This window comes from Lissotriton helveticus, chromosome 7 (assembly GCF_964261635.1).
Source record: "Lissotriton helveticus chromosome 7, aLisHel1.1, whole genome shotgun sequence".
NCBI lineage: Eukaryota > Metazoa > Chordata > Amphibia > Caudata > Salamandridae > Lissotriton > Lissotriton helveticus.
In genome coordinates, this window is record NC_136068.1 from 1781239746 (window position 1) to 1781266636 (window position 26891).

The following is a 26891-nucleotide window of genomic DNA, read 5'->3' on the forward strand; positions in this document are numbered from 1 at the left end:
CCTGCTTGACACAACATCCCCGGCGTCGCCTTCCTGACAGAGACCTGGCTTAACGACTCCTCCGCACCCGATATCGCCATAGCCATCTCAGACGGCTACAAGATCACCCACAGAGACCGCACCAACGGAGTCAGAGGAGGAATTGCCATCGTCCACAAGAACAGCATCAGGGTCTCGACTAGCACCGACGACGTGCTCAGCACCGCCGAACACATGCATTGCCAGATTCACACAGACCCTAACTCCACCCTCAGAGGCACCCTAGTCTACCGACCCCCCAGACCCCGCCCCCAGTTCAGCGACTCCATCTCCGACTTGATCAGCACGCACGCCCTGACCTCCACCGACTACATCCTCCTCGGAGACCTGAACTTTCACCTTGAGAACAACAACGACAACAACTCCACAACCCTGATCGACAACCTCGCCAACCTCGAATTGAAGCAACTCGTCACAACGCCCACCCACTCCGCCGGCCACATCCTCAACCCTGTCTTCTCCTCAAGCCTGCATGTCTCCCTCAGCAACACCCCCAAACTCCTCTGGACCGACCACCGCTGCATCTACTTCGCCTTCCAGAAACCTACCACACACCACCGCACCCAACAGATCCCCCGCTGCTGCTGGAGCAAAATCACAGAAGACCAACTACATGCAAACCTCGCTCTCAGCCCACCCACCAAACCCTCCAACACTGACAACGCTGCCCACAGTCTCCGAGATCCTCCCTTAGCCCGACGATGTTCAACATTTACATGGCCCCGCTTGCACACGTAGCCCGACAGCACAACCTCAACACATAATCTCCTACGCCGACGACACTCAGCTGATTCTCTCCCTCACCAATGATCCCATCCCCGCCAAAGCCAACCTCCATGATATGAAGGCCGGCACCGACTGGATGAAGACCAGCCGTCTGAAACTGAACGCAGACAAGACAGAGGTCCTCATTCTCAGCTCCAACATTTCAGCCTGGGATGACTCCTGGTGGCCGACGGCACTGGGGGCAGCCCCGACACCCGCCGACCATGCACGCAACCTGGAAATCATCCTTCACTCAACGCTCTCAATGACTAAGCATGTCAACGCCGTCTCCTCCTCCTGCTTCAACACCCTCTGCATGCTCCGCAAGATCTACAGATGGATCCTGACAGATACAAGAAAGACAGTCAACCAGGCCCTCGTCAGCAGCAGACTCGATTACGGAATCGCCCTCTACGCGGGAGCCCCGATCAAGCTCATCAAATGACTACAACGCATACAAAACGCCTCGGCACGACTCATCCTTGACATACCATGCCACGGCCACATCACCCCGCACCTGAGAAACCTGCTCTAGCTCACCGTCAACAAGAGGATATCCTTCAAGCATCCGAAGAACAACCGCCGGTGGGAGATCCTTCTCCCACCTCGCCGCCAAGACATGGAACACCCTCCCACTGAGCCTACGACAGACCCAAGACCTGCTAACCTTCAAGAGGATACTCAAGACCTGGCTGTTCGATCAGTAGCCCCCCCCCCCAGCGCCTTGAGACCCTCGCGGGTATGTAGTGCGCATTACAAAAGATTGATTGATTGATTGATTAGACATTCATCTAACACGCTTAAATGGGGACAAGTAGATATGATGTGGATGATCCCTCCCTCTGTGCTTGTGAATGATAGGTAATGACTGAACACACAACATGAGGACTAGGGATTCAGTGACTCATTATAAAATGATGGGAGTGAGCTTTTTAATATTCACATGTTTGAGCCTCCCTCTTTACACAATTATTTACAACAAGGGGTGGTGATGGACAGAGTCTCTGAATTAAGCAGAGTACTCTCACCCAGTCAAAAGATCAGGGCTAGATCCAACACCGTTTTTTAGCTCATTGCACCATCCCAGTTTCAGAACCTGGCTGTATGCAAATTAGTCTGTCCCTGGCCCAGTGCATCATGGGAACAGGGCAGACCAGACTACAAAAGCCAATTCTTACACTGGGAAGGAAACAAGCTTCCGGGGACCGGTTTCTGGCATTACAGCCGTCTTCGGCCCGGCTTGCTTGAATCCTGATGGTGCAATGAGCAAGGGACTCACATCTGAGTATACCCTTCCACGCTTAGGGTGGACAAAATTATTTACAACAAGCCCTGATCTTTGGACTGGGTAAGAGTGGTCTGCTTAATTCAGACACTCTGTTCATCACCACCCCCTTTTCTGTATCGTTTTTGGCCACTATAGGTGTGGCAGGGTATACTCAGACATGAGTCCCTTTCTCACTGCTCCATCAGGATTCAAGCAAGCCGGGCCGAAGAGGCTGAAATGCCAGAAACCGGTCCCCGGTAGCTTGTCTCCTTTCTGGTGAAGAATTGGCTTGGTAGTTTGGTCTGCCCTGTTCCCATGATGCACTGGGCCAGGGACAGACTAATTTGCATATAGCCAGGTTCTGAGCTGGGATGGGGCAGTGAGATAAATAACGGTGATGGATCAAGCCCTGATCTTTGGACTGGGTAAGAGTGGTCTGCTTAATTCAGACACTCTGTTCATCACCACCCCCTTTTCTGTATCGTTTTTGGCCACTATAGGTGTGGCAGGGTATACTCAGACATGAGTCCCTTTCTCACTGCTCCATCAGGATTCAAGCAAGCCGGGCCGAAGAGGCTGAAATGCCAGAAACCGGTCCCCGGTAGCTTGTCTCCTTTCTGGTGAAGAATTGGCTTGGTAGTTTGGTCTGCCCTGTTCCCATGATGCACTGGGCCAGGGACAGACTAATTTGCATATAGCCAGGTTCTGAGCTGGGATGGGGCAGTGAGATAAATAACGGTGATGGATCAAGCCCTGATCTTTGGACTGGGTAAGAGTGGTCTGCTTAATTCAGACACTCTGTTCATCACCACCCCCTTTTCTGTATCGTTTTTGGCCACTATAGGTGTGGCAGGGTATACTCAGACATGAGTCCCTTTCTCACTGCTCCATCAGGATTCAAGCAAGCCGGGCCGAAGAGGCTGAAATGCCAGAAACCGGTCCCCGGTAGCTTGTCTCCTTTCTGGTGAAGAATTGGCTTGGTAGTTTGGTCTGCCCTGTTCCCATGATGCACTGGGCCAGGGACAGACTAATTTGCATATAGCCAGGTTCTGAGCTGGGATGGGGCAGTGAGATAAATAACGGTGATGGATCAAGCCCTGATCTTTGGACTGGGTAAGAGTGGTCTGCTTAATTCAGACACTCTGTTCATCACCACCCCCTTTTCTGTATCGTTTTTGGCCACTATAGGTGTGGCAGGGTATACTCAGACATGAGTCCCTTTCTCACTGCTCCATCAGGATTCAAGCAAGCCGGGCCGAAGAGACTGAAATGCCAGAAACCGGTCCCCGGTAGCTTGTCTCCTTTCTGGTGAAGAATTGGCTTGGTAGTTTGGTCTGCCCTGTTCCCATGATGCACTGGGCCAGGGACAGACTAATTTGCATATAGCCAGGTTCTGAGCTGGGATGGGGCAGTGAGATAAATAACGGTGATGGATCAAGCCCTGATCTTTGGACTGGGTAAGAGTGGTCTGCTTAATTCAGACACTCTGTTCATCACCACCCCCTTTTCTGTATCGTTTTTGGCCACTATAGGTGTGGCAGGGTATACTCAGACATGAGTCCCTTTCTCACTGCTCCATCAGGATTCAAGCAAGCCGGGCCGAAGAGGCTGAAATGCCAGAAACCGGTCCCCGGTAGCTTGTCTCCTTTCTGGTGAAGAATTGGCTTGGTAGTTTGGTCTGCCCTGTTCCCATGATGCACTGGGCCAGGGACAGACTAATTTGCATATAGCCAGGTTCTGAGCTGGGATGGGGCAGTGAGATAAATAACGGTGATGGATCAAGCCCTGATCTTTGGACTGGGTAAGAGTGGTCTGCTTAATTCAGACACTCTGTTCATCACCACCCCCTTTTCTGTATCGTTTTTGGCCACTATAGGTGTGGCAGGGTATACTCAGACATGAGTCCCTTTCTCACTGCTCCATCAGGATTCAAGCAAGCCGGGCCGAAGAGGCTGAAATGCCAGAAACCGGTCCCCGGTAGCTTGTCTCCTTTCTGGTGAAGAATTGGCTTGGTAGTTTGGTCTGCCCTGTTCCCATGATGCACTGGGCCAGGGACAGACTAATTTGCATATAGCCAGGTTCTGAGCTGGGATGGGGCAGTGAGATAAATAACGGTGATGGATCAAGCCCTGATCTTTGGACTGGGTAAGAGTGGTCTGCTTAATTCAGACACTCTGTTCATCACCACCCCCTTTTCTGTATCGTTTTTGGCCACTATAGGTGTGGCAGGGTATACTCAGACATGAGTCCCTTTCTCACTGCTCCATCAGGATTCAAGCAAGCCGGGCCGAAGAGGCTGAAATGCCAGGAACCGGTCCCCGGTAGCTTGTCTCCTTTCTGGTGAAGAATTGGCTTGGTAGTTTGGTCTGCCCTGTTCCCATGATGCACTGGGCCAGGGACAGACTAATTTGCATATAGCCAGGTTCTGAGCTGGGATGGGGCAGTGAGATAAATAACGGTGATGGATCAAGCCCTGATCTTTGGACTGGGTAAGAGTGGTCTGCTTAATTCAGACACTCTGTTCATCACCACCCCCTTTTCTGTATCGTTTTTGGCCACTATAGGTGTGGCAGGGTATACTCAGACATGAGTCCCTTTCTCACTGCTCCATCAGGATTCAAGCAAGCCGGGCCGAAGAGGCTGAAATGCCAGAAACCGGTCCCCGGTAGCTTGTCTCCTTTCTGGTGAAGAATTGGCTTGGTAGTTTGGTCTGCCCTGTTCCCATGATGCACTGGGCCAGGGACAGACTAATTTGCATATAGCCAGGTTCTGAGCTGGGATGGGGCAGTGAGATAAATAACGGTGATGGATCAAGCCCTGATCTTTGGACTGGGTAAGAGTGGTCTGCTTAATTCAGACACTCTGTTCATCACCACCCCCTTTTCTGTATCGTTTTTGGCCACTATAGGTGTGGCAGGGTATACTCAGACATGAGTCCCTTTCTCACTGCTCCATCAGGATTCAAGCAAGCCGGGCCGAAGAGGCTGAAATGCCAGAAACCGGTCCCCGGTAGCTTGTCTCCTTTCTGGTGAAGAATTGGCTTGGTAGTTTGGTCTGCCCTGTTCCCATGATGCACTGGGCCAGTGACAGACTAATTTGCATATAGCCAGGTTCTGAGCTGGGATGGGGCAGTGAGATAAATAACGGTGATGGATCAAGCCCTGATCTTTGGACTGGGTAAGAGTGGTCTGCTTAATTCAGACACTCTGTTCATCACCACCCCCTTTTCTGTATCGTTTTTGGCCACTATAGGTGTGGCAGGGTATACTCAGACATGAGTCCCTTTCTCACTGCTCCATCAGGATTCAAGCAAGCCGGGCCGAAGAGGCTGAAATGCCAGAAACCGGTCCCCGGTAGCTTGTCTCCTTTCTGGTGAAGAATTGGCTTGGTAGTTTGGTCTGCCCTGTTCCCATGATGCACTGGGCCAGGGACAGACTAATTTGCATATAGCCAGGTTCTGAGCTGGGATGGGGCAGTGAGATAAATAACGGTGATGGATCAAGCCCTGATCTTTGGACTGGGTAAGAGTGGTCTGCTTAATTCAGACACTCTGTTCATCACCACCCCCTTTTCTGTATCGTTTTTGGCCACTATAGGTGTGGCAGGGTATACTCAGACTTGAGTCCCTTTCTCACTGCTCCATCAGGATTCAAGCAAGCCGGGCCGAAGAGGCTGAAATGCCAGAAACCGGTCCCCGGTAGCTTGTCTCCTTTCTGGTGAAGAATTGGCTTGGTAGTTTGGTCTGCCCTGTTCCCATGATGCACTGGGCCAGGGACAGACTAATTTGCATATAGCCAGGTTCTGAGCTGGGATGGGGCAGTGAGATAAATAACGGTGATGGATCAAGCCCTGATCTTTGGACTGGGTAAGAGTGGTCTGCTTAATTCAGACACTCTGTTCATCACCACCCCCTTTTCTGTATCGTTTTTGGCCACTATAGGTGTGGCAGGGTATACTCAGACATGAGTCCCTTTCTCACTGCTCCATCAGGATTCAAGCAAGCCGGGCCGAAGAGGCTGAAATGCCAGAAACCGGTCCCCGGTAGCTTGTCTCCTTTCTGGTGAAGAATTGGCTTGGTAGTTTGGTCTGCCCTGTTCCCATGATGCACTGGGCCAGGGACAGACTAATTTGCATATAGCCAGGTTCTGAGCTGGGATGGGGCAGTGAGATAAATAACGGTGATAGATCAAGCCCTGATCTTTGGACTGGGTAAGAGTGGTCTGCTTAATTCAGACACTCTGTTCATCACCACCCCCTTTTCTGTATCGTTTTTGGCCACTATAGGTGTGGCAGGGTATACTCAGACATGAGTCCCTTTCTCACTGCTCCATCAGGATTCAAGCAAGCCGGGCCGAAGAGGCTGAAATGCCAGAAACCGGTCCCCGGTAGCTTGTCTCCTTTCTGGTGAAGAATTGGCTTGGTAGTTTGGTCTGCCCTGTTCCCATGATGCACTGGGCCAGGGACAGACTAATTTGCATATAGCCAGGTTCTGAGCTGGGATGGGGCAGTGAGATAAATAACGGTGATGGATCAAGCCCTGATCTTTGGACTGGGTAAGAGTGGTCTGCTTAATTCAGACACTCTGTTCATCACCACCCCCTTTTCTGTATCGTTTTTGGCCACTATAGGTGTGGCAGGGTATACTCAGACATGAGTCCCTTTCTCACTGCTCCATCAGGATTCAAGCAAGCCGGGCCGAAGAGGCTGAAATGCCAGAAACCGGTCCCCGGTAGCTTGTCTCCTTTCTGGTGAAGAATTGGCTTGGTAGTTTGGTCTGCCCTGTTCCCATGATGCACTGGGCCAGGGACAGACTAATTTGCATATAGCCAGGTTCTGAGCTGGGATGGGGCAGTGAGATAAATAACGGTGATGGATCAAGCCCTGATCTTTGGACTGGGTAAGAGTGGTCTGCTTAATTCAGACACTCTGTTCATCACCACCCCCTTTTCTGTATCGTTTTTGGCCACTATAGGTGTGGCAGGGTATACTCAGACATGAGTCCCTTTCTCACTGCTCCATCAGGATTCAAGCAAGCCGGGCCGAAGAGGCTGAAATGCCAGAAACCGGTCCCCGGTAGCTTGTCTCCTTTCTGGTGAAGAATTGGCTTGGTAGTTTGGTCTGCCCTGTTCCCATGATGCACTGGGCCAGGGACAGACTAATTTGCATATAGCCAGGTTCTGAGCTGGGATGGGGCAGTGAGATAAATAACGGTGATGGATCAAGCCCTGATCTTTGGACTGGGTAAGAGTGGTCTGCTTAATTCAGACACTCTGTTCATCACCACCCCCTTTTCTGTATCGTTTTTGGCCACTATAGGTGTGGCAGGGTATACTCAGACATGAGTCCCTTTCTCACTGCTCCATCAGGATTCAAGCAAGCCGGGCCGAAGAGGCTGAAATGCCAGAAACCGGTCCCCGGTAGCTTGTCTCCTTTCTGGTGAAGAATTGGCTTGGTAGTTTGGTCTGCCCTGTTCCCATGATGCACTGGGCCAGGGACAGACTAATTTGCATATAGCCAGGTTCTGAGCTGGGATGGGGCAGTGAGATAAATAACGGTGATGGATCAAGCCCTGATCTTTGGACTGGGTAAGAGTGGTCTGCTTAATTCAGACACTCTGTTCATCACCACCCCCTTTTCTGTATCGTTTTTGGCCACTATAGGTGTGGCAGGGTATACTCAGACTTGAGTCCCTTTCTCACTGCTCCATCAGGATTCAAGCAAGCCGGGCCGAAGAGGCTGAAATGCCAGAAACCGGTCCCCGGTAGCTTGTCTCCTTTCTGGTGAAGAATTGGCTTGGTAGTTTGGTCTGCCCTGTTCCCATGATGCACTGGGCCAGGGACAGACTAATTTGCATATAGCCAGGTTCTGAGCTGGGATGGGGCAGTGAGATAAATAACGGTGATGGATCAAGCCCTGATCTTTGGACTGGGTAAGAGTGGTCTGCTTAATTCAGACACTCTGTTCATCACCACCCCCTTTTCTGTATCATTTTTGGCCACTATAGGTGTGGCAGGGTATACTCAGACATGAGTCCCTTTCTCACTGCTCCATCAGGATTCAAGCAAGCCGGGCCGAAGAGGCTGAAATGCCAGAAACCGGTCCCCGGTAGCTTGTCTCCTTTCTGGTGAAGAATTGGCTTGGTAGTTTGGTCTGCCCTGTTCCCATGATGCACTGGGCCAGGGACAGACTAATTTGCATATAGCCAGGTTCTGAGCTGGGATGGGGCAGTGAGATAAATAACGGTGATGGATCAAGCCCTGATCTTTGGACTGGGTAAGAGTGGTCTGCTTAATTCAGACACTCTGTTCATCACCACCCCCTTTTCTGTATCGTTTTTGGCCACTATAGGTGTGGCAGGGTATACTCAGACATGAGTCCCTTTCTCACTGCTCCATCAGGATTCAAGCAAGCCGGGCCGAAGAGGCTGAAATGCCAGAAACCGGTCCCCGGTAGCTTGTCTCCTTTCTGGTGAAGAATTGGCTTGGTAGTTTGGTCTGCCCTGTTCCCATGATGCACTGGGCCAGGGACAGACTAATTTGCATATAGCCAGGTTCTGAGCTGGGATGGGGCAGTGAGATAAATAACGGTGATGGATCAAGCCCTGATCTTTGGACTGGGTAAGAGTGGTCTGCTTAATTCAGACACTCTGTTCATCACCACCCCCTTTTCTGTATCGTTTTTGGCCACTATAGGTGTGGCAGGGTATACTCAGACATGAGTCCCTTTCTCACTGCTCCATCAGGATTCAAGCAAGCCGGGCCGAAGAGGCTGAAATGCCAGAAACCGGTCCCCGGTAGCTTGTCTCCTTTCTGGTGAAGAATTGGCTTGGTAGTTTGGTCTGCCCTGTTCCCATGATGCACTGGGCCAGGGACAGACTAATTTGCATATAGCCAGGTTCTGAGCTGGGATGGGGCAGTGAGATAAATAACGGTGATGGATCAAGCCCTGATCTTTGGACTGGGTAAGAGTGGTCTGCTTAATTCAGACACTCTGTTCATCACCACCCCCTTTTCTGTATCGTTTTTGGCCACTATAGGTGTGGCAGGGTATACTCAGACATGAGTCCCTTTCTCACTGCTCCATCAGGATTCAAGCAAGCCGGGCCGAAGAGGCTGAAATGCCAGAAACCGGTCCCCGGTAGCTTGTCTCCTTTCTGGTGAAGAATTGGCTTGGTAGTTTGGTCTGCCCTGTTCCCATGATGCACTGGGCCAGGGACAGACTAATTTGCATATAGCCAGGTTCTGAGCTGGGATGGGGCAGTGAGATAAATAACGGTGATGGATCAAGCCCTGATCTTTGGACTGGGTAAGAGTGGTCTGCTTAATTCAGACACTCTGTTCATCACCACCCCCTTTTCTGTATCGTTTTTGGCCACTATAGGTGTGGCAGGGTATACTCAGACATGAGTCCCTTTCTCACTGCTCCATCAGGATTCAAGCAAGCCGGGCCAAAGAGGCTGAAATGCCAGAAACCGGTCCCCGGTAGCTTGTCTCCTTTCTGGTGAAGAATTGGCTTGGTAGTTTGGTCTGCCCTGTTCCCATGATGCACTGGGCCAGGGACAGACTAATTTGCATATAGCCAGGTTCTGAGCTGGGATGGGGCAGTGAGATAAATAACGGTGATGGATCAAGCCCTGATCTTTGGACTGGGTAAGAGTGGTCTGCTTAATTCAGACACTCTGTTCATCACCACCCCCTTTTCTGTATCGTTTTTGGCCACTATAGGTGTGGCAGGGTATACTCAGACATGAGTCCCTTTCTCACTGCTCCATCAGGATTCAAGCAAGCCGGGCCGAAGAGGCTGAAATGCCAGAAACCGGTCCCCGGTAGCTTGTCTCCTTTCTGGTGAAGAATTGGCTTGGTAGTTTGGTCTGCCCTGTTCCCATGATGCACTGGGCCAGGGACAGACTAATTTGCATATAGCCAGGTTCTGAGCTGGGATGGGGCAGTGAGATAAATAACTGTGATGGATCAAGCCCTGATCTTTGGACTGGGTAAGAGTGGTCTGCTTAATTCAGACACTCTGTTCATCACCACCCCCTTTTCTGTATCGTTTTTGGCCACTATAGGTGTGGCAGGGTATACTCAGACATGAGTCCCTTTCTCACTGCTCCACCAGGATTCAAGCAAGCCGGGCCGAAGAGGCTGAAATGCCAGAAACCGGTCCCCGGTAGCTTGTCTCCTTTCTGGTGAAGAATTGGCTTGGTAGTTTGGTCTGCCCTGTTCCCATGATGCACTGGGCCAGGGACAGACTAATTTGCATATAGCCAGGTTCTGAGCTGGGATGGGGCAGTGAGATAAATAACGGTGATGGATCAAGCCCTGATCTTTGGACTGGGTAAGAGTGGTCTGCTTAATTCAGACACTCTGTTCATCACCACCCCCTTTTCTGTATCGTTTTTGGCCACTATAGGTGTGGCAGGGTATACTCAGACATGAGTCCCTTTCTCACTGCTCCATCAGGATTCAAGCAAGCCGGGCCGAAGAGGCTGAAATGCCAGAAACCGGTCCCCGGTAGCTTGTCTCCTTTCTGGTGAAGAATTGGCTTGGTAGTTTGGTCTGCCCTGTTCCCATGATGCACTGGGCCAGGGACAGACTAATTTGCATATAGCCAGGTTCTGAGCTGGGATGGGGCAGTGAGATAAATAACGGTGATGGATCAAGCCCTGATCTTTGGACTGGGTAAGAGTGGTCTGCTTAATTCAGACACTCTGTTCATCACCACCCCCTTTTCTGTATCGTTTTTGGCCACTATAGGTGTGGCAGGGTATACTCAGACATGAGTCCCTTTCTCACTGCTCCATCAGGATTCAAGCAAGCCGGGCCGAAGAGGCTGAAATGCCAGAAACCGGTCCCCGGTAGCTTGTCTCCTTTCTGGTGAAGAATTGGCTTGGTAGTTTGGTCTGCCCTGTTCCCATGATGCACTGGGCCAGGGACAGACTAATTTGCATATAGCCAGGTTCTGAGCTGGGATGGGGCAGTGAGATAAATAACGGTGATGGATCAAGCCCTGATCTTTGGACTGGGTAAGAGTGGTCTGCTTAATTCAGACACTCTGTTCATCACCACCCCCTTTTCTGTATCGTTTTTGGCCACTATAGGTGTGGCAGGGTATACTCAGACATGAGTCCCTTTCTCACTGCTCCATCAGGATTCAAGCAAGCCGGGCCGAAGAGGCTGAAATGCCAGAAACCGGTCCCCGGTAGCTTGTCTCCTTTCTGGTGAAGAATTGGCTTGGTAGTTTGGTCTGCCCTGTTCCCATGATGCACTGGGCCAGGGACAGACTAATTTGCATATAGCCAGGTTCTGAGCTGGGATGGGGCAGTGAGATAAATAACGGTGATGGATCAAGCCCTGATCTTTGGACTGGGTAAGAGTGGTCTGCTTAATTCAGACACTCTGTTCATCACCACCCCTTTTCTGTATCGTTTTTGGCCACTATAGGTGTGGCAGGGTATACTCAGACATGAGTCCCTTTCTCACTGCTCCATCAGGATTCAAGCAAGCCGGGCCGAAGAGGCTGAAATGCCAGAAACCGGTCCCCGGTAGCTTGTCTCCTTTCTGGTGAAGAATTGGCTTGGTAGTTTGGTCTGCCCTGTTCCCATGATGCACTGGGCCAGGGACAGACTAATTTGCATATAGCCAGGTTCTGAGCTGGGATGGGGCAGTGAGATAAATAACGGTGATGGATCAAGCCCTGATCTTTGGACTGGGTAAGAGTGGTCTGCTTAATTCAGACACTCTGTTCATCACCACCCCCTTTTCTGTATCGTTTTTGGCCACTATAGGTGTGGCAGGGTATACTCAGACTTGAGTCCCTTTCTCACTGCTCCATCAGGATTCAAGCAAGCCGGGCCGAAGAGGCTGAAATGCCAGAAACCGGTCCCCGGTAGCTTGTCTCCTTTCTGGTGAAGAATTGGCTTGGTAGTTTGGTCTGCCCTGTTCCCATGATGCACTGGGCCAGGGACAGACTAATTTGCATATAGCCAGGTTCTGAGCTGGGATGGGGCAGTGAGATAAATAACGGTGATGGATCAAGCCCTGATCTTTGGACTGGGTAAGAGTGGTCTGCTTAATTCAGACACTCTGTTCATCACCACCCCCTTTTCTGTATCGTTTTTGGCCACTATAGGTGTGGCAGGGTATACTCAGACATGAGTCCCTTTCTCACTGCTCCATCAGGATTCAAGCAAGCCGGGCCGAAGAGGCTGAAATGCCAGAAACCGGTCCCCGGTAGCTTGTCTCCTTTCTGGTGAAGAATTGGCTTGGTAGTTTGGTCTGCCCTGTTCCCATGATGCACTGGGCCAGGGACAGACTAATTTGCATATAGCCAGGTTCTGAGCTGGGATGGGGCAGTGAGATAAATAACGGTGATGGATCAAGCCCTGATCTTTGGACTGGGTAAGAGTGGTCTGCTTAATTCAGACACTCTGTTCATCACCACCCCCTTTTCTGTATCGTTTTTGGCCACTATAGGTGTGGCAGGGTATACTCAGACATGAGTCCCTTTCTCACTGCTCCATCAGGATTCAAGCAAGCCGGGCCGAAGAGGCTGAAATGCCAGAAACCGGTCCCCGGTAGCTTGTCTCCTTTCTGGTGAAGAATTGGCTTGGTAGTTTGGTCTGCCCTGTTCCCATGATGCACTGGGCCAGGGACAGACTAATTTGCATATAGCCAGGTTCTGAGCTGGGATGGGGCAGTGAGATAAATAACGGTGATGGATCAAGCCCTGATCTTTGGACTGGGTAAGAGTGGTCTGCTTAATTCAGACACTCTGTTCATCACCACCCCCTTTTCTGTATCGTTTTTGGCCACTATAGGTGTGGCAGGGTATACTCAGACATGAGTCCCTTTCTCACTGCTCCATCAGGATTCAAGCAAGCCGGGCCGAAGAGGCTGAAATGCCAGAAACCGGTCCCCGGTAGCTTGTCTCCTTTCTGGTGAAGAATTGGCTTGGTAGTTTGGTCTGCCCTGTTCCCATGATGCACTGGGCCAGGGACAGACTAATTTGCATATAGCCAGGTTCTGAGCTGGGATGGGGCAGTGAGATAAATAACGGTGATGGATCAAGCCCTGATCTTTGGACTGGGTAAGAGTGGTCTGCTTAATTCAGACACTCTGTTCATCACCACCCCCTTTTCTGTATCGTTTTTGGCCACTATAGGTGTGGCAGGGTATACTCAGACATGAGTCCCTTTCTCACTGCTCCATCAGGATTCAAGCAAGCCGGGCCGAAGAGGCTGAAATGCCAGAAACCGGTCCCCGGTAGCTTGTCTCCTTTCTGGTGAAGAATTGGCTTGGTAGTTTGGTCTGCCCTGTTCCCATGATGCACTGAGCCAGGGACAGACTAATTTGCATATAGCCAGGTTCTGAGCTGGGATGGGGCAGTGAGATAAATAACGGTGATGGATCAAGCCCTGATCTTTGGACTGGGTAAGGGTGGTCTGCTTAATTCAGACACTCTGTTCATCACCACCCCCTTTTCTGTATCGTTTTTGGCCGCTATAGGTGTGGCAGGGTATACTCAGACATGAGTCCCTTTCTCACTGCTCCATCAGGATTCAAGCAAGCCGGGCCGAAGAGGCTGAAATGCCAGAAACCGGTCCCCGGTAGCTTGTCTCCTTTCTGGTGAAGAATTGGCTTGGTAGTTTGGTCTGCCCTGTTCCCATGATGCACTGGGCCAGGGACAGACTAATTTGCATATAGCCAGGTTCTGAGCTGGGATGGGGCAGTGAGATAAATAACGGTGATGGATCAAGCCCTGATCTTTGGACTGGGTAAGAGTGGTCTGCTTAATTCAGACACTCTGTTCATCACCACCCCCTTTTCTGTATCCCTCTTTACACAAGCAATTCTACATGTTCATTGAACATGTACATAAGTTCATTGAACTTTATAATTTTGTAATAATTGTGTAATGTGACTTTTTTTGTTCTTTTGTAATTCTTGTTTCTAAATTTAGATTCATTTCAAAGCACTGTCATGTTTTATTTGTGTTGATATATAATTGTTTCGTATTATGTTATATTATATGTATGGTAGTGAACAAATCTTTTGTTCTGTTTCCCTTCATGTATTTGTAGATAGTGTTGTATTGTCTCAATGTGCGAGCAAGAATTGTCTTACTCTTGTTTTTTGTATGTTACTTACAGCCCTGACAAAGTTCAAAATCCTGTTTGAACGAAATGCGTTGGCTGGATCCCCTTTGTATGTGAAAAAATGTTTCTATGGATATAAAGTAAAGAAAGAATAAAACATATACTTTGACACATATACATGATCTTTATGGACTACAGTATTTCCAAGATTACCTTTCCGTTTGTAATTAAACATTGCATGTTTGTTGCCTTCGGCTTGGGGCTAAGAATGATGGATATGCAAGTTCCATGTGTTGTGCAATTTCCATGCCCCACTTCTCAAATGCTGTTTTCTTCTTCCATACCTGGTGTGCGATTTGATTATTTGCCTAAATAATAATGGTAATAACTTCCATGTTATTCCGCGCAGGTCATCAGAATGCAACAGTTAAAATGTCAGTGGTAGTGATGTGCTGTAGAGAAGGGCTTTCCTGGGTCATAAGTAACATTAAACCTTTGTTAATTACCCCATGCTGTTCCCGGGACTTGTATTTAGGGGTGAAAAGTAAATCCAATCTTCAAAGCAGGCAGTAGATCCAACCCAGAGAATTACTGACTAACCACGCTATCCACATTGAAGCCAAATTGTATGCCTCCAATCTACTATTAGACCTTGAGGCTTGGGCTGCAGCCAGCAACATTATTCCAATTACACAAATGAGGTTTAGAGCTGTAATGAGCACAATGAGCAAACTTTTTACCATGAGTCTCCGCATTGAAAAAGCTAGTCACAAGACCTCTAAATTATACACCTGCTTTGTTGACTTAAATCAGCCTTGGGCATGGTCTAGCGAGAGTTCCTTGGGCAAAGATGGCCATATGAGGTGCACCACCGAAGCTACAGGGGGGCATAGTCAACTTGTACTCCATACACACCTTCTGGAGTGCACATCACACTCCCATCTACAAGTAATAGAAGTTACGTGTGTCCCTACACTTAATTACGGTTTGAAACTTTTAAAGGGAAAGGATGCTACCACTCTAAACCAACTTCAGTCTACCCTGTTCAAATACATTTTTCGCCTTTCGCAATAAACTTCTCAAGCTCAGGTTGGATTGAAATTTGGGTTATTCCATCCATCCATCCCTGGTAAGGATGGACGCACATATAAAACTGTTTTGAATATTGAGATCGGCAAAATCAGATTCACTGGCTGCCTTGTACTGAACAGAAATGAAAAACCAGCACACAATTAAAAATGACTGGCTATCGGTGCTTCAGCAAGCATTAACCACCCTTAGCGTGTCCAAAGTATGGGGCATAAGCATCAGTTTTACTGCATTTAAAAAAATTGTTACTAAAGCAGCAAAATTACAAGCCTATACACTCAACAAAGCAGCGGTGGCTAAAAAAAACAGGTGGATGATTCTGAAAACCTATGCAGATTGGGCCCACAACCCTATTTCAGAAGTAATATGTCCCCATCAATACAAAATATTCTTCTTCTAATCCACCTGGGAGTCTCCCCATCAAAAGACCAGGCTCCAGCCTGGAAACAAACCTGGTTGGTCCTTTACTGTAATTTTTGCAGCAGTTACAAGAAGACGACACTACATGTTTTTGCATTAGTCCCGCCGTCAGCCAGCTGAGATGGAAACTGCCCTGACTAGCCCACCAGAGCCTCCAGATAAGAACCTGCCACTCCGCCATAATGACACTCTTTAACAGTCAGTTGCTTCATCTCTCTCTGCAGGGCAACAAACTTCCTGGTACAAGTTAATAGACTGTTACAAGCACAGCAGGAGCTCAGTGTGGGGACTGTGAGTGGCAGCCCATCACATGGAATGAAATTGCAAGCTCACTCCATACCGTTTTTTGCTCAGAAACAACTGAACTGCATCCTAGGAATCATGGGTACCCTCTGCCCCAAAAGAGTTTTAACCGGTTATTAAATTAATTTTCCTTTGTAAACAAAACGCACACTGTATCAATTGAAATTGTGCCTTATCTGTTTTTTAATGTTGTACTGGTCTGTCTTTTTTAATGAAAAATTATTTATTCTTCAAGGTACAGATGTTTTGTGCCTTCACTGCGTTCTGGTCCTTGCTTTCAGCTTTCAAGTGACAGGCTTCATCATTCGATGGACGTTTTACTGTTTTATTGTGACCTGAAGGGTGGACACCATTGCTTGGTTCTATTAACTCCATGATGCCTGGTAGGTCTGGACGTACCTGACATGCTCTACTGCAAGTATAACACCTTCCAGCACTGATAGTTTTTAGAGGTGTAGGACTCTTTGATCCAGACTTAAGATCGGTTAAGATCGGCTGTGCTGCCCATTTGGTGGTTAAATTTCCCACTTGTCTAATTGCAGGTTGTGGTCACTGGAACCTGTTTCCTTCTGGATAACCCAGGGATCTGCTTGTATCTCGTGTATTCTTGGTGACTTCTTTTGTGCTGGAAGGACGAAGCTCACCCACTTTTTTTTTTACCTTACTGATATTTTGCAAGGTGGACCTTGCTATTATTGGAGAACTCCATCTTGCTCCTGTTGCTATGGCTTCCATTGGTGACTCCGGAGCTGGCTCTGCTTTTTTAGATGCTCTTTATGATTTTAATCTGATCGAATTGTTTGGTTTTGCCCCCTTAAGAGGGTTGCTTGTTGTGGGCCTTTCTTGGTTGTTTTTGTTGCTTTTTGACAGAGACTAGTTAGCCCTGGCCCAAAAAACTTTTGTTCTTAGGAGATGAAGAGGTCTCTTTAGAGAGGTCTAAAGAGTCAACTTACTCTGAGGTTGAGGTCATTAGGTACCATCTTTAACTGGTTATCATTGCAGGTAGTTTTTGGATTACTTGTCTTTTTAGTTGTGAATTTCTCTTCATCAGTCGGAGTTTCATGTTGCTTAGTGCCAATCAGTGGACCGCAGGTAGAAGCCACTGCCGATTGTGCCACATCTACTTGTGGCCGCTATAACTGATTAATTAAGGCCCCTATTTTGGTTTTGATCGCAGTGACATGGATTGCCAAGGTATTAAGAAAATTGACCCGCGGGCCAAGTTTCTTTGACTGACACCTTAGAATGTCTACTGCCACTTGGAATGAATTTCACAGAAACTCCCATGTCCCCTGCATTTCAACTCTTTGATGTGAATGTGTGACATTATTCCACTGTATTTCTCCTCGCAGGGAATCACAACGCGGTCGTTACAACAACCGCGTTGTGATTCCACATAGCATTACTCCGTAAGTCAGAACAACGACTTGCGGAGGGGGGCTGGATGTTGGCTCCGCAATTCATTGTTCGGACTTGCGGAGTAATGGTAGAATCACAACGCGGTCCTTGTAACAACCGCGTTGCGATTCCCTGCCGGGAGAAAGATACATGGTAAACGTTGTTTACGCTTTGATATTGCTGCATTGGGGAGTTTTGAGTGTTGTTTAATATTACACTGGTTTCAGCAAGATCAGGAGATCTATCCCAAGAGACCAAAGTACACGCTATTGTACCTGTTTCTACCAGACTTGTTTCTTGCAACTGGGGGGTAGCTTCCAAGGTAGAGGCAAATGAAATGGTGAAAAAGGCCAGGCTGCCCAACAACCATCTAGAGTCATTTGTAGGTTAGTTAAGTGTATGTTCCTGGGGCCAAGGTGCGTTTCCTGGTGGATCCTGTTTGCTTATCACTTCATGGAATGGAGCAATGACTGCTGTTACTTTTAGCAGCTTGAATGCACCTCTTCTGAGTAGTTTTAAGTGTCACCAGTGTTCTCCCCGACCTCATTCGACCCTAACCAGTGAGTTAGGTTTGACACCACCTGGTACTTTTGAGTATTAAAGGAGATGTGTGGGAGATGGACTCCACTCCCAAAGAGGCACCTGTCTCTGTTTCTCTAATTGTTCAGCAAATGTTAGGATGTTGCCCTTGTATGGTTCTTACTGGGATCGCAGAAGGGAGCAACTTTTCTGTTGACCGTGAGTCATAAGCAATAAATTGCGTGCCTCTGAATAGTTAGTCATGTACAGTTCTTGTCAATCGCCGCACTCTACAGCTGAAAGTGAAACAGTTTTTCTAGAATAAAGCTGACAGTGCCTTCGTAGAGCGCAGATCTTGGTTTTAATGGAGCACCGACTTTCTTTGCACTATGCAGTGTTTTTTATGGCTTGGAGTTGGAAACTATTGGAAGACTACTCAAATCTTGTATAGCACAACCATCAAGGACATGCAAGGAAGCTTGTGGTACTTTAAGCTAGGAACAGGAGTGGGGGAGCACACAGCGGAAGGCAAGCTGCACCACAGACCTAGCTGGGCCACTTCTACCCGCTCGACCCCCAGAAACAGTGCTAAAGTTCTGACCCACGCTCCAAGGTACCTAGATGCGCAAGGAGTACTGCTGCCTACTTCTGCCATCTCACTTCTTGTGCCCTATTAGGTTCTAATTTCCAACCACAGGTACTATTGCTGTATGGCTGCATGGCCAGCCATGCCGCCTCTCTACCTCTCACTGCTTCTTCTTCCTTGCCATTGGCGCTGAGGTGGGTCTTCAGGTGGGCTGACTTACAACAATCTGGTAGGCCTGCAGGCGGAGGTGGTCTATCCTGTTGGACAATAGGATTCTCATTACCCCCTAGAGAGGTCCCAAAGAGCCAAAATTATGGGGCATGGAGGCAGCCTTGATTGTGAAGGGCCTCGAGCCTCCATGTACTAGTAGTGCTCGCAGCAGCCACAGCTGAGGTAGCGCCGGCAGAAGCTTGAGTAGGCGGTACAGTGCCCTACCACTTTTCCTGCACATCAGCAAGCCATCCATCTGCCTCTGGTATGCTTATCATGAAAAGTTATGACCCAGGCAGTAAGGCTGACTAATTTATTGTGAAAAGTGTTGGTTAATGCCAACAGGCCCTTAAGTGTGGATAGTCACTACACTTAGCTAAAGGCTGCAGACAGAAATTTTATTACAAGGAATATCACAGATGTACATTGCATTCAAGGGGTGCAGTTTGGTTTCTCACTTCGACAAACACATGTAGTTGAAGATTTGCCAGGTGATAATCCTTGTAGGTCGATTTCATTTGGGTTGTCTATTGCTTTGCTAAGTGTAAGTTTGTATATATTTGTTATTCTTCAACTGTTGATGGTTGCCGGCGTATGTGTGAGAAAGAAGACTTTGTTTTGGTATGGTGGTAACTCAATAATGAAGACTATAGTCTGGATTGGTTCATTAGGAAACATTATGTCAGATGCTACAGGTCTGATATGTTTATTATTAAAAGTTACAAAGGGAGTAGGCCTGCCCTACTTAATATGAAATGCATTTATTAACTCCAATAGGTCTTTATGGGTGGATTGTTTTGACACCATATTGAAGGCTGTAGACTGATATTTATTTTGTTACATAGAATCTCACAGATACCTTGGACAAACCTTTGAGAAGAAGACTGGCATTGTAGTAATCCTTGTTAGACCTTAAGTAGGGTGATGTCTGCCAGGTCCTTGTACAAAAAAAACTCTCCTTACATACATCCATAAAGGGCATTTGGGCCAGGCCTCTTCTATCTGTTCAAGTGTCATTCTTATTCTGCTTCTCCCCATGACAGCATAGTGCATGGGGCATTTGTTTCCCCCATTTCTGTAGTTGGCAGTGAGTAACAGTATTTGTCCTGATTGTATGTGCACATCCATCTGAAAATGAGGGCACTTTTTTGTCTGGGCTTGTGACCGATCCATTAGTTTTCATGTTTCCATGTTTTTATTTCATAGGTCAGCTTTCATTTCTTTCATTCTTTTTCATGAGCATCCTGCAGCTCACCCACACTCCTACCGGCAGCTCGCTTGCCCCAGATTCCATTTGCTGCATCCTACTGCAAATCACTATTTCTAAAATGGTTTCCCATCTTGAAATGGTATTGTCTATAGTGTTATTTGCTTTATAGTTCCCAGATGGTCAACAAATTTAGAAGTGTTATGTCTTGGCTTAACATGCCTTTAGCATTTTAAGATTGTATTCTGCACACTGTGTCATAGCTTTTACTGCTCCAAGGTGGCCAACACATTGTTACTTAATGTGGCATCTATGTTGAATGTAAAGGAGTTGTACACTGGGTACAATACCATTGAAAGATGACCACCTCTTCCTATGTTTAATTTTATATTTGCTTTTGCTCACCAAATTTAGGAGGTGGTATGTTTTCATTTTTTTATGTGCGCTCTTTTTATTTATCGTCCATATGGGCATTTGTCAGGATGTTTTATTGTGGGTGGATAATTGGCTAAATGCAAGAATGACCCATTGGGTGGATGAATCGATCTATCAGTCCAGGAATGAGTGACAGAGTGCATTAATGGTGACTTAGTGAGTTCCTAAAGTACATCAATGACAGAAGGGAAACTTTAAGTTATAAGCCAGACTTATTAACACTCCCGGTGCAATTTCCTTCTCATGCCAATATTTATGGTCCATAATGTATAGAAACTTATTCACCAGACTGTGGCTCAGCATCATTTGATGTACACAGTCCACAGATTGGACAATAGTCTCAAAGTGAGAAATTTAGGTGCAGTTTATCCGGATACCAATATATATCCTGCAGTATGATGCACAATAGAACTAGGGTGTACCTTTGAAAACGTTCTCAGAGCCAACATATATCATACATATACGTCTCTGAAAAAACATGCTGAGCCCAGTAGTAAAATTGTTGCCTAATGGAAAACCTAAATGCACACAAAATCTGGCTATCTAAACATTCTTTTCTTTACAGGGAGTTCCCTCACGTGTGAGAAGTGCTACAAAGACAAAAGCGAAAGTTGCTCTGGCATTTTTAGACTTTGCCAAAAAGGAGTCACTCACTGCGTCAGTGGCCTGCGGAATAAAACAACAGGTACGTGTCAATCAATACATGGATGAATTGCCTCTTCATTGCTGACCTAGGCTTGTTTTATACATTGTGCCCAGGGGGCGCAAAAGGCATGTGCACCTGGTTTGAACTCCACCCGGGCAAAATGGTACTACAGAAGGAGCCACAGATGCTTGTGTGTCCTCTTCTGTAATACAGTTAGCGCTGGTGCACAAGTTTCTCCAGTGTTATCATGAGAGGTTGTTTCCACATTTGCTTGGGGGCGTGGCTCCATCTAAATGAGGGAATCACTTTGCGTTGGCGCCCGTGCCTTATTACCGACGTAGGTTTAGACGTGATCATGACTTTATGAGGTGTACTGAAAGTGAGTCAAAAAAGGTACTGCACTTTCAGTACGCTTCCTAACCGCAGCCTTCTCCAGGGGGAGGAACTGGGTCCCATTGACCTCAGACGTTACCCTGCATGAGGGTGCAGTCACTGACTGCACCGGACTGCAAAGGGATCTCCTAATGTCCCTTAAAAGTGCAGGTGGGTTGCCGCCTGCACTGTGAAACACGAAGCAGCTTTTAAACAGCTGATCCATATTTCACTTGAGTGTGCTGCCCTGGCAGCTGCTCTGGGGCAGTACATTCATTCAAATATTTTGGACCTATTTGCTCAGGGTGCAGTTCAGCACAGCATGTGATAAGTAAGACCATGCTAATTTCACAGCAAGCTTATGTAATTTTATGGCACGACACGGAGGCCATATTATGCAAATCTCCTTTATTACCACAGCTCAGCAGCCATAATGAAATAGAACTTTGTGAACATTCTGAAGAGAAGACTAGTCCCTCTCTGACCAGGCATCTTCCTTCTTTGTTGCTGCTGCTCAGAAAGATAAGTACTGCTCTTCAAGCTTAGCAACTTAACTTAAGATTAGCTTTAATGATAACACTTGGTGTTTGCCTGTTTGCTTGTTAAACGCTATATATATATTTTGGTCATAACTATAATGGTTTGAACTATAAGTTTTTTATTTACCTTAAGCGTATTTAAAAAAAAAAAATTGTATCAGCAGTAACTATGTACTTTATGGCTATGTTGTATTTGATCCCTTAATTCACTCGCTGTCCCTAGACCTCTATGTGTCAGTCTCGGCACACTTCAGTGACCTGAGTACTTTTTCATTGCCAACTCGTGACCTTGTCCCATTTCGTTTGGAATCGCACCAATCCTTTCCTCAACTAGGATCGCTTTTGCCTATTTTACACCTTGATCACTAAAATGAGGGTCTCCCCTAATTCGCCATACAAACGGGTATCTTTGTTCTCTCTAACGGAGATACTTTGAAAATAAATAACACGCACAAGTAACAACCCTCGCGCACCCCATGCCTCGCTAACGGCCTACCTTCACCCTTCCGGTCCCCGACTTACATTCACCCGACCTTTTTCGAGCCTCGACCTAGTTCCAAACTGCTTGGCTCACACACCATCGACATCGGGATTCTCTTCGGACCCAAAGTGGTAAGCCACGAACCGAGCAATGACGCGCACGCGCGTTAAAGGAAAGGCCCTTAAAAGGCACGTACGCCTCGCAACACGCGTGACAACCATTTTGTGCATCATAGCAACCAGCTACACCGCGGAGCAGTTATTTTAACGGTCTTCACCTACGGTCTTCTCTCTACACGTTTTTCTTCGCGCAATTAATCGGTAACTTTTCCGATTTACTTCAAATTTAGATCACCTCTGAGTTTTCGTTTACATAAAAAAAAAGGGGGAGCGATATATCTAATTACCATGACTACTCCTCCTTCTATTGACCAGAAGCTAGAGGAGCTCGTCAACAAGGCTCTAGAGAAGGCCTTGGGATCAATTGACGATGCCATTAACAAAAAATTGAACTCTATCTCCAATTTATCTATCCCCTCAACTAGCAAGGTCAATGGGGTATCAAAAACAAATAAAAAGAGAGCTAATACTGGGGTTAACTCAAATAAGGGCGCAAAGAAGCCCAAAAGCTCCACCTTTTCAGGCCTTAAGGGCGCTGACCAGACTGGTGCCTCAGGTACCCCAGATGGGCAAGATAAAGGCCCAGAAATTCCTATCCACATCAACAGCGATGAAAGCTGTGAAGAAGAAATTGAGCTATCGTGCTCTTCAGGTTTCAACACCGATGTGGAAGATGATAATATTAGAGAAAGTGGAAGCTTAGAAGGAGCTTCTAAGGCCTCAGGGTCCAACAGTATGCCTCTGGACCCATTTGGGGAAGAAATGTTCGATCCCCTTCTAATTAAGCACCCACTCTCTCCAGAATGGACCCCCTCACAACATATCGTTGACTACCTTTCATTCTGGCTTAGAAAGGAAATACCCCAAGAAGTCAGATCTAGACTCAGATCTGAATGCCCACGCCCATCCCTACCGAATAAGATCTCAATGACCCCAGAATTAGACCCTAAAGTTGTGGCTTTTATAGCCATAAACAACAGGGACCCAAGAAAAGGTCTAGATAAAGGGCTAAAATCATGTCAGGATCGCCTTCTTGATGTGATAGGACCTCTTACTAAAATATTCGAAATGACAGAATCCGCATATGTAGGGAATAACCAAATAGATGTCAAGGAACTAAGAGAATGGGTGCAAAGGGCGATATGCCTTGTTGGCAATGCCAATACTGCCATCTCCACTGAAAGGAGAAAAGGAGTCCTACTTAAGATAGATCCTAAACTCATTGAATTAGCTAAAAAAGATGGAGGTGCCGAGTCACAAGGACTACTCTTTGGCGAAGACTTCATCAAAGAAATGGCCAAATATGTGAGCGCATTCAGCTCAATTCAGAAATCCCAGAAAGAAATCAAAAAAGTATTCAGTGATAGAGTTTTTACCAGGGCCGGGAGAATGCGGGGTCGTTTCCCCGGCCGCGGAGCACAATCCTCAAGACCCTTCAACACCCGCGGAGGAAGATTCTCCAACAACTACGGCTCCCAATTCTTCCCACAAAGACAGAGAAACCGAGGACGCACCTTCAGAGGCGAACGGAGACAACGTTCTTTTTCTTCAGGTAGGAACCTTGAAAGACCATTCAGATATCCCTCCAAAGGTGGGAGGGAGATTACGCCAGTTCGCTGGGAACTGGAACTTAGTAACACAAGACAGTTGGGTCTTAGATACAGTGAAGGGTTACAAAATAGACTTTCTAGGTATTCCCTTTCAAACACATCGCCCTCACGAGATTACTTTCTCTCTCAAAGACCGAGACCTAGTCTCCAAAGAAGTACAAGAACTATTACAAAAAGGGGCAATAATCGAAACGGAAACAAAAGGTTTCCTCAGCAATGTTTTCCTAGTGGAGAAGAAGAACAAAGAACAGAGACCTGTAATAAACCTAAAAGACTTAAATCGTTGGGTAGTCTACCAACATTTCAAGATGGAGGGTATATACCTCCTAGGAGACATTTTGAGAAAAGGGGATTGGCTCACGAGGTTAGACTTGAAAGACGCATACTTAACAATTCCCATCTGGGAACCCCACCAGAAATTTCTCCAGTTCACTTGGTTAGGGAAACTTTACCAGTTTTGCAGTCTCCCGTTCGGTCTATCGTCCGCCCCTTGGTGTTTTACCAAGGTACTACGCCCTGTAACCGCTTGGCTAAGGGAGAGAGGGGTAAGACTGATCACATACCTAGCCTTAAAATTGGCTCAATCGAAAGAGACTGCATCTCCCCATATGAAACTTACAATCCGGATTTTAGAACATCTAGGTTTCATCATAAATATCAAGAAATCTTGTACTATTCCCAACCAACAAACACAGTTCCTACGCTTTACGGTAGACACTCTCAAAGTGGAACTGAAATTACCCTCTGAAAAAGTCAGGAAGGTGAGGAAAGAGTTGAGGAAGGCCCTCGCAAAGAAGACCTTCCCTCTAAGAGTACCAGCAAGAATCGTCGGCCTCCTTTCCTCAACGATCCAAGCTATCTTCCCAGTACCCCTCCATTATCGAGCACTCCAAAGACTAAAGGCGAGTGCTCTAAGATCAAACCATTCATATTCCCATATGATTTCTCTAAATCAGGAGTCGAAGTCAGAACTCCTTTGGTGGCTCAGGAATGCGGAAGCATGGAACGGCCGAGCCATTTTTGTGGAACAACCACATCTGATAATAGAATCAGATGCGAGCTTGGAAGGATGGGGAGCGAGATGTGTGAATTACTCCACAGGCGGTCGTTGGACCACTCAAGAGAAGAGATTGCATATCAACTGCTTAGAATTACTAGCAGGTTCATTTGCAATTCGCTGTTTACACCCAAAACAGCGAAATGCTGTGTGACATTACGCATGGACAATGTTTCAGCAGTCCGTTATGTCAACAAACTGGGCGGTCCACATTCCAAGGGCCTAACGGACCTTGCAAAGAGTTTTTGGAAATATTGCTTTAACAAAGGTAGTTCGGTTGTAGCGGAACACATTCCAGGCCTGAGCAATGGTGTCGCAGACTGGTACTCCAGGAATTTCAGGGACTCAAGCAACTGGAGTTTAGACAGACAAACCTTTCTGACCATTCAATCAAAATGGGGTCCATACAAGACAGACCTTTTCTCGGACCGTCTGAACAACAACTGAAAGAATTCTTCAGTTGGAGGCCGGACCCTCAAGCTCAGAATGTGGATGCCTTTCTACAAGATTGAAGAGGACTGAAACCTTATGCCTTCCCACCGTTTGCTTTACTTCCTCTGCTTCTCCTTCATGCTCGACGCTACCACGACATTATAACTGTAATAGCTCCTCTTTGGAGGTCCCAAGCATGGTTTCCAGTCATTCTGGAAATGAGCATAGACTTTCCAATTCTGATACCCTCGTTCAGGGAAATACTTTTGGGTCCAGAGGGAGACGTTCATCCCCTCGTGGATCAGGGTCTTCTAACTCTGACGGCTTGGAGGATTTCAGGAGACAATGGCAAATCCCTGGGCTTTCGCCAAATGCTTTCAGACTCATCTCTGAGTCGTGGGCTCAATGTACAAGGAAGGCATATCGATTGGCGTGGAACAAATGGGTTCGCTGGTGTCTTCAACGAAGCCATGATCACATTGTCAACTATTTTTCTGAACTCTTTACTTCAGGACTCTCTTATAGAACCGTAAATGTCTATAGATCTGCAATTTCTGCAGGTCATTCCCTCATTGATGGTCTCTCCATTGGACAGAACTTACTTACTAAAAAAATTATGAGAAGCATGAGAGTCATTAGTCCACCAACCGCTAAATATACCGCCCTTTGGGACGTAACATTGGTACTCCGAACCTTATCATCCTGGGGAGAGAACTCTTCCCTTTCTCTAAAACGTATCTCTTTCAAACTTACCGTTTTATTATGTCTGGTATCTTTCAGAAGAACCTCCAATGTCAAAACTCTAGATATTTCTAGCAGATCTTTTCAACCAGAGGGCGTATATTTCTATCTTAAGAGAAGAACTAAAACTTTATCTTCCTCTATCGTCTACCCCTTCTTTCCTCAGAATGAAAGACTCTGTGTGGTTAAATGCCTGAAAGAATATGAGAGGAGGACTGCCAATATAAGATCAAATGAAACTCAATTATTAATTTACTTTAGATTTGCCCATAAAGGAGTTTCTTCTCCAACTCTAGCCAGGTGGGTGAAAGGAGTTATGTGTGAAAGTGGTGTGAACACCTCTATTTTTGGAGCGCATTCCGTTAGGGGCGCTTCTGCTTCCAAAGCCTATTTCCTTGGTGGTGGTTTACAAGAAATTTTTAAGGCGGCAGACTGGTCTAATGATACTATGTTTAGATCTTGTTATTTTAGACCAATCTCTAATGTGATTGATAATGTTCTTAATGCACTTTAAACTTGCATAATATGGCCTCCGTGTCGTGCCATAAAATTTAGATTT

General features: G+C 47.1%; 1 protein-coding gene across 1 annotated transcript in view; it reads left to right on the plus strand.

Moving 5' to 3' along the window:
* LOC144769712 (phospholipase A2 inhibitor gamma subunit A-like) overlaps window positions 1-26891 on the plus strand; it is a 176241-nt gene that overhangs the window by 141984 nt on the left and 7366 nt on the right. Inside the window, exon 2 of the mRNA XM_078653893.1 lies at window positions 20901-21020. Coding sequence (XP_078510019.1) covers window positions 20901-21020 — 120 coding nt within the window. The remainder of the gene's footprint in view (window positions 1-20900; window positions 21021-26891) is intronic.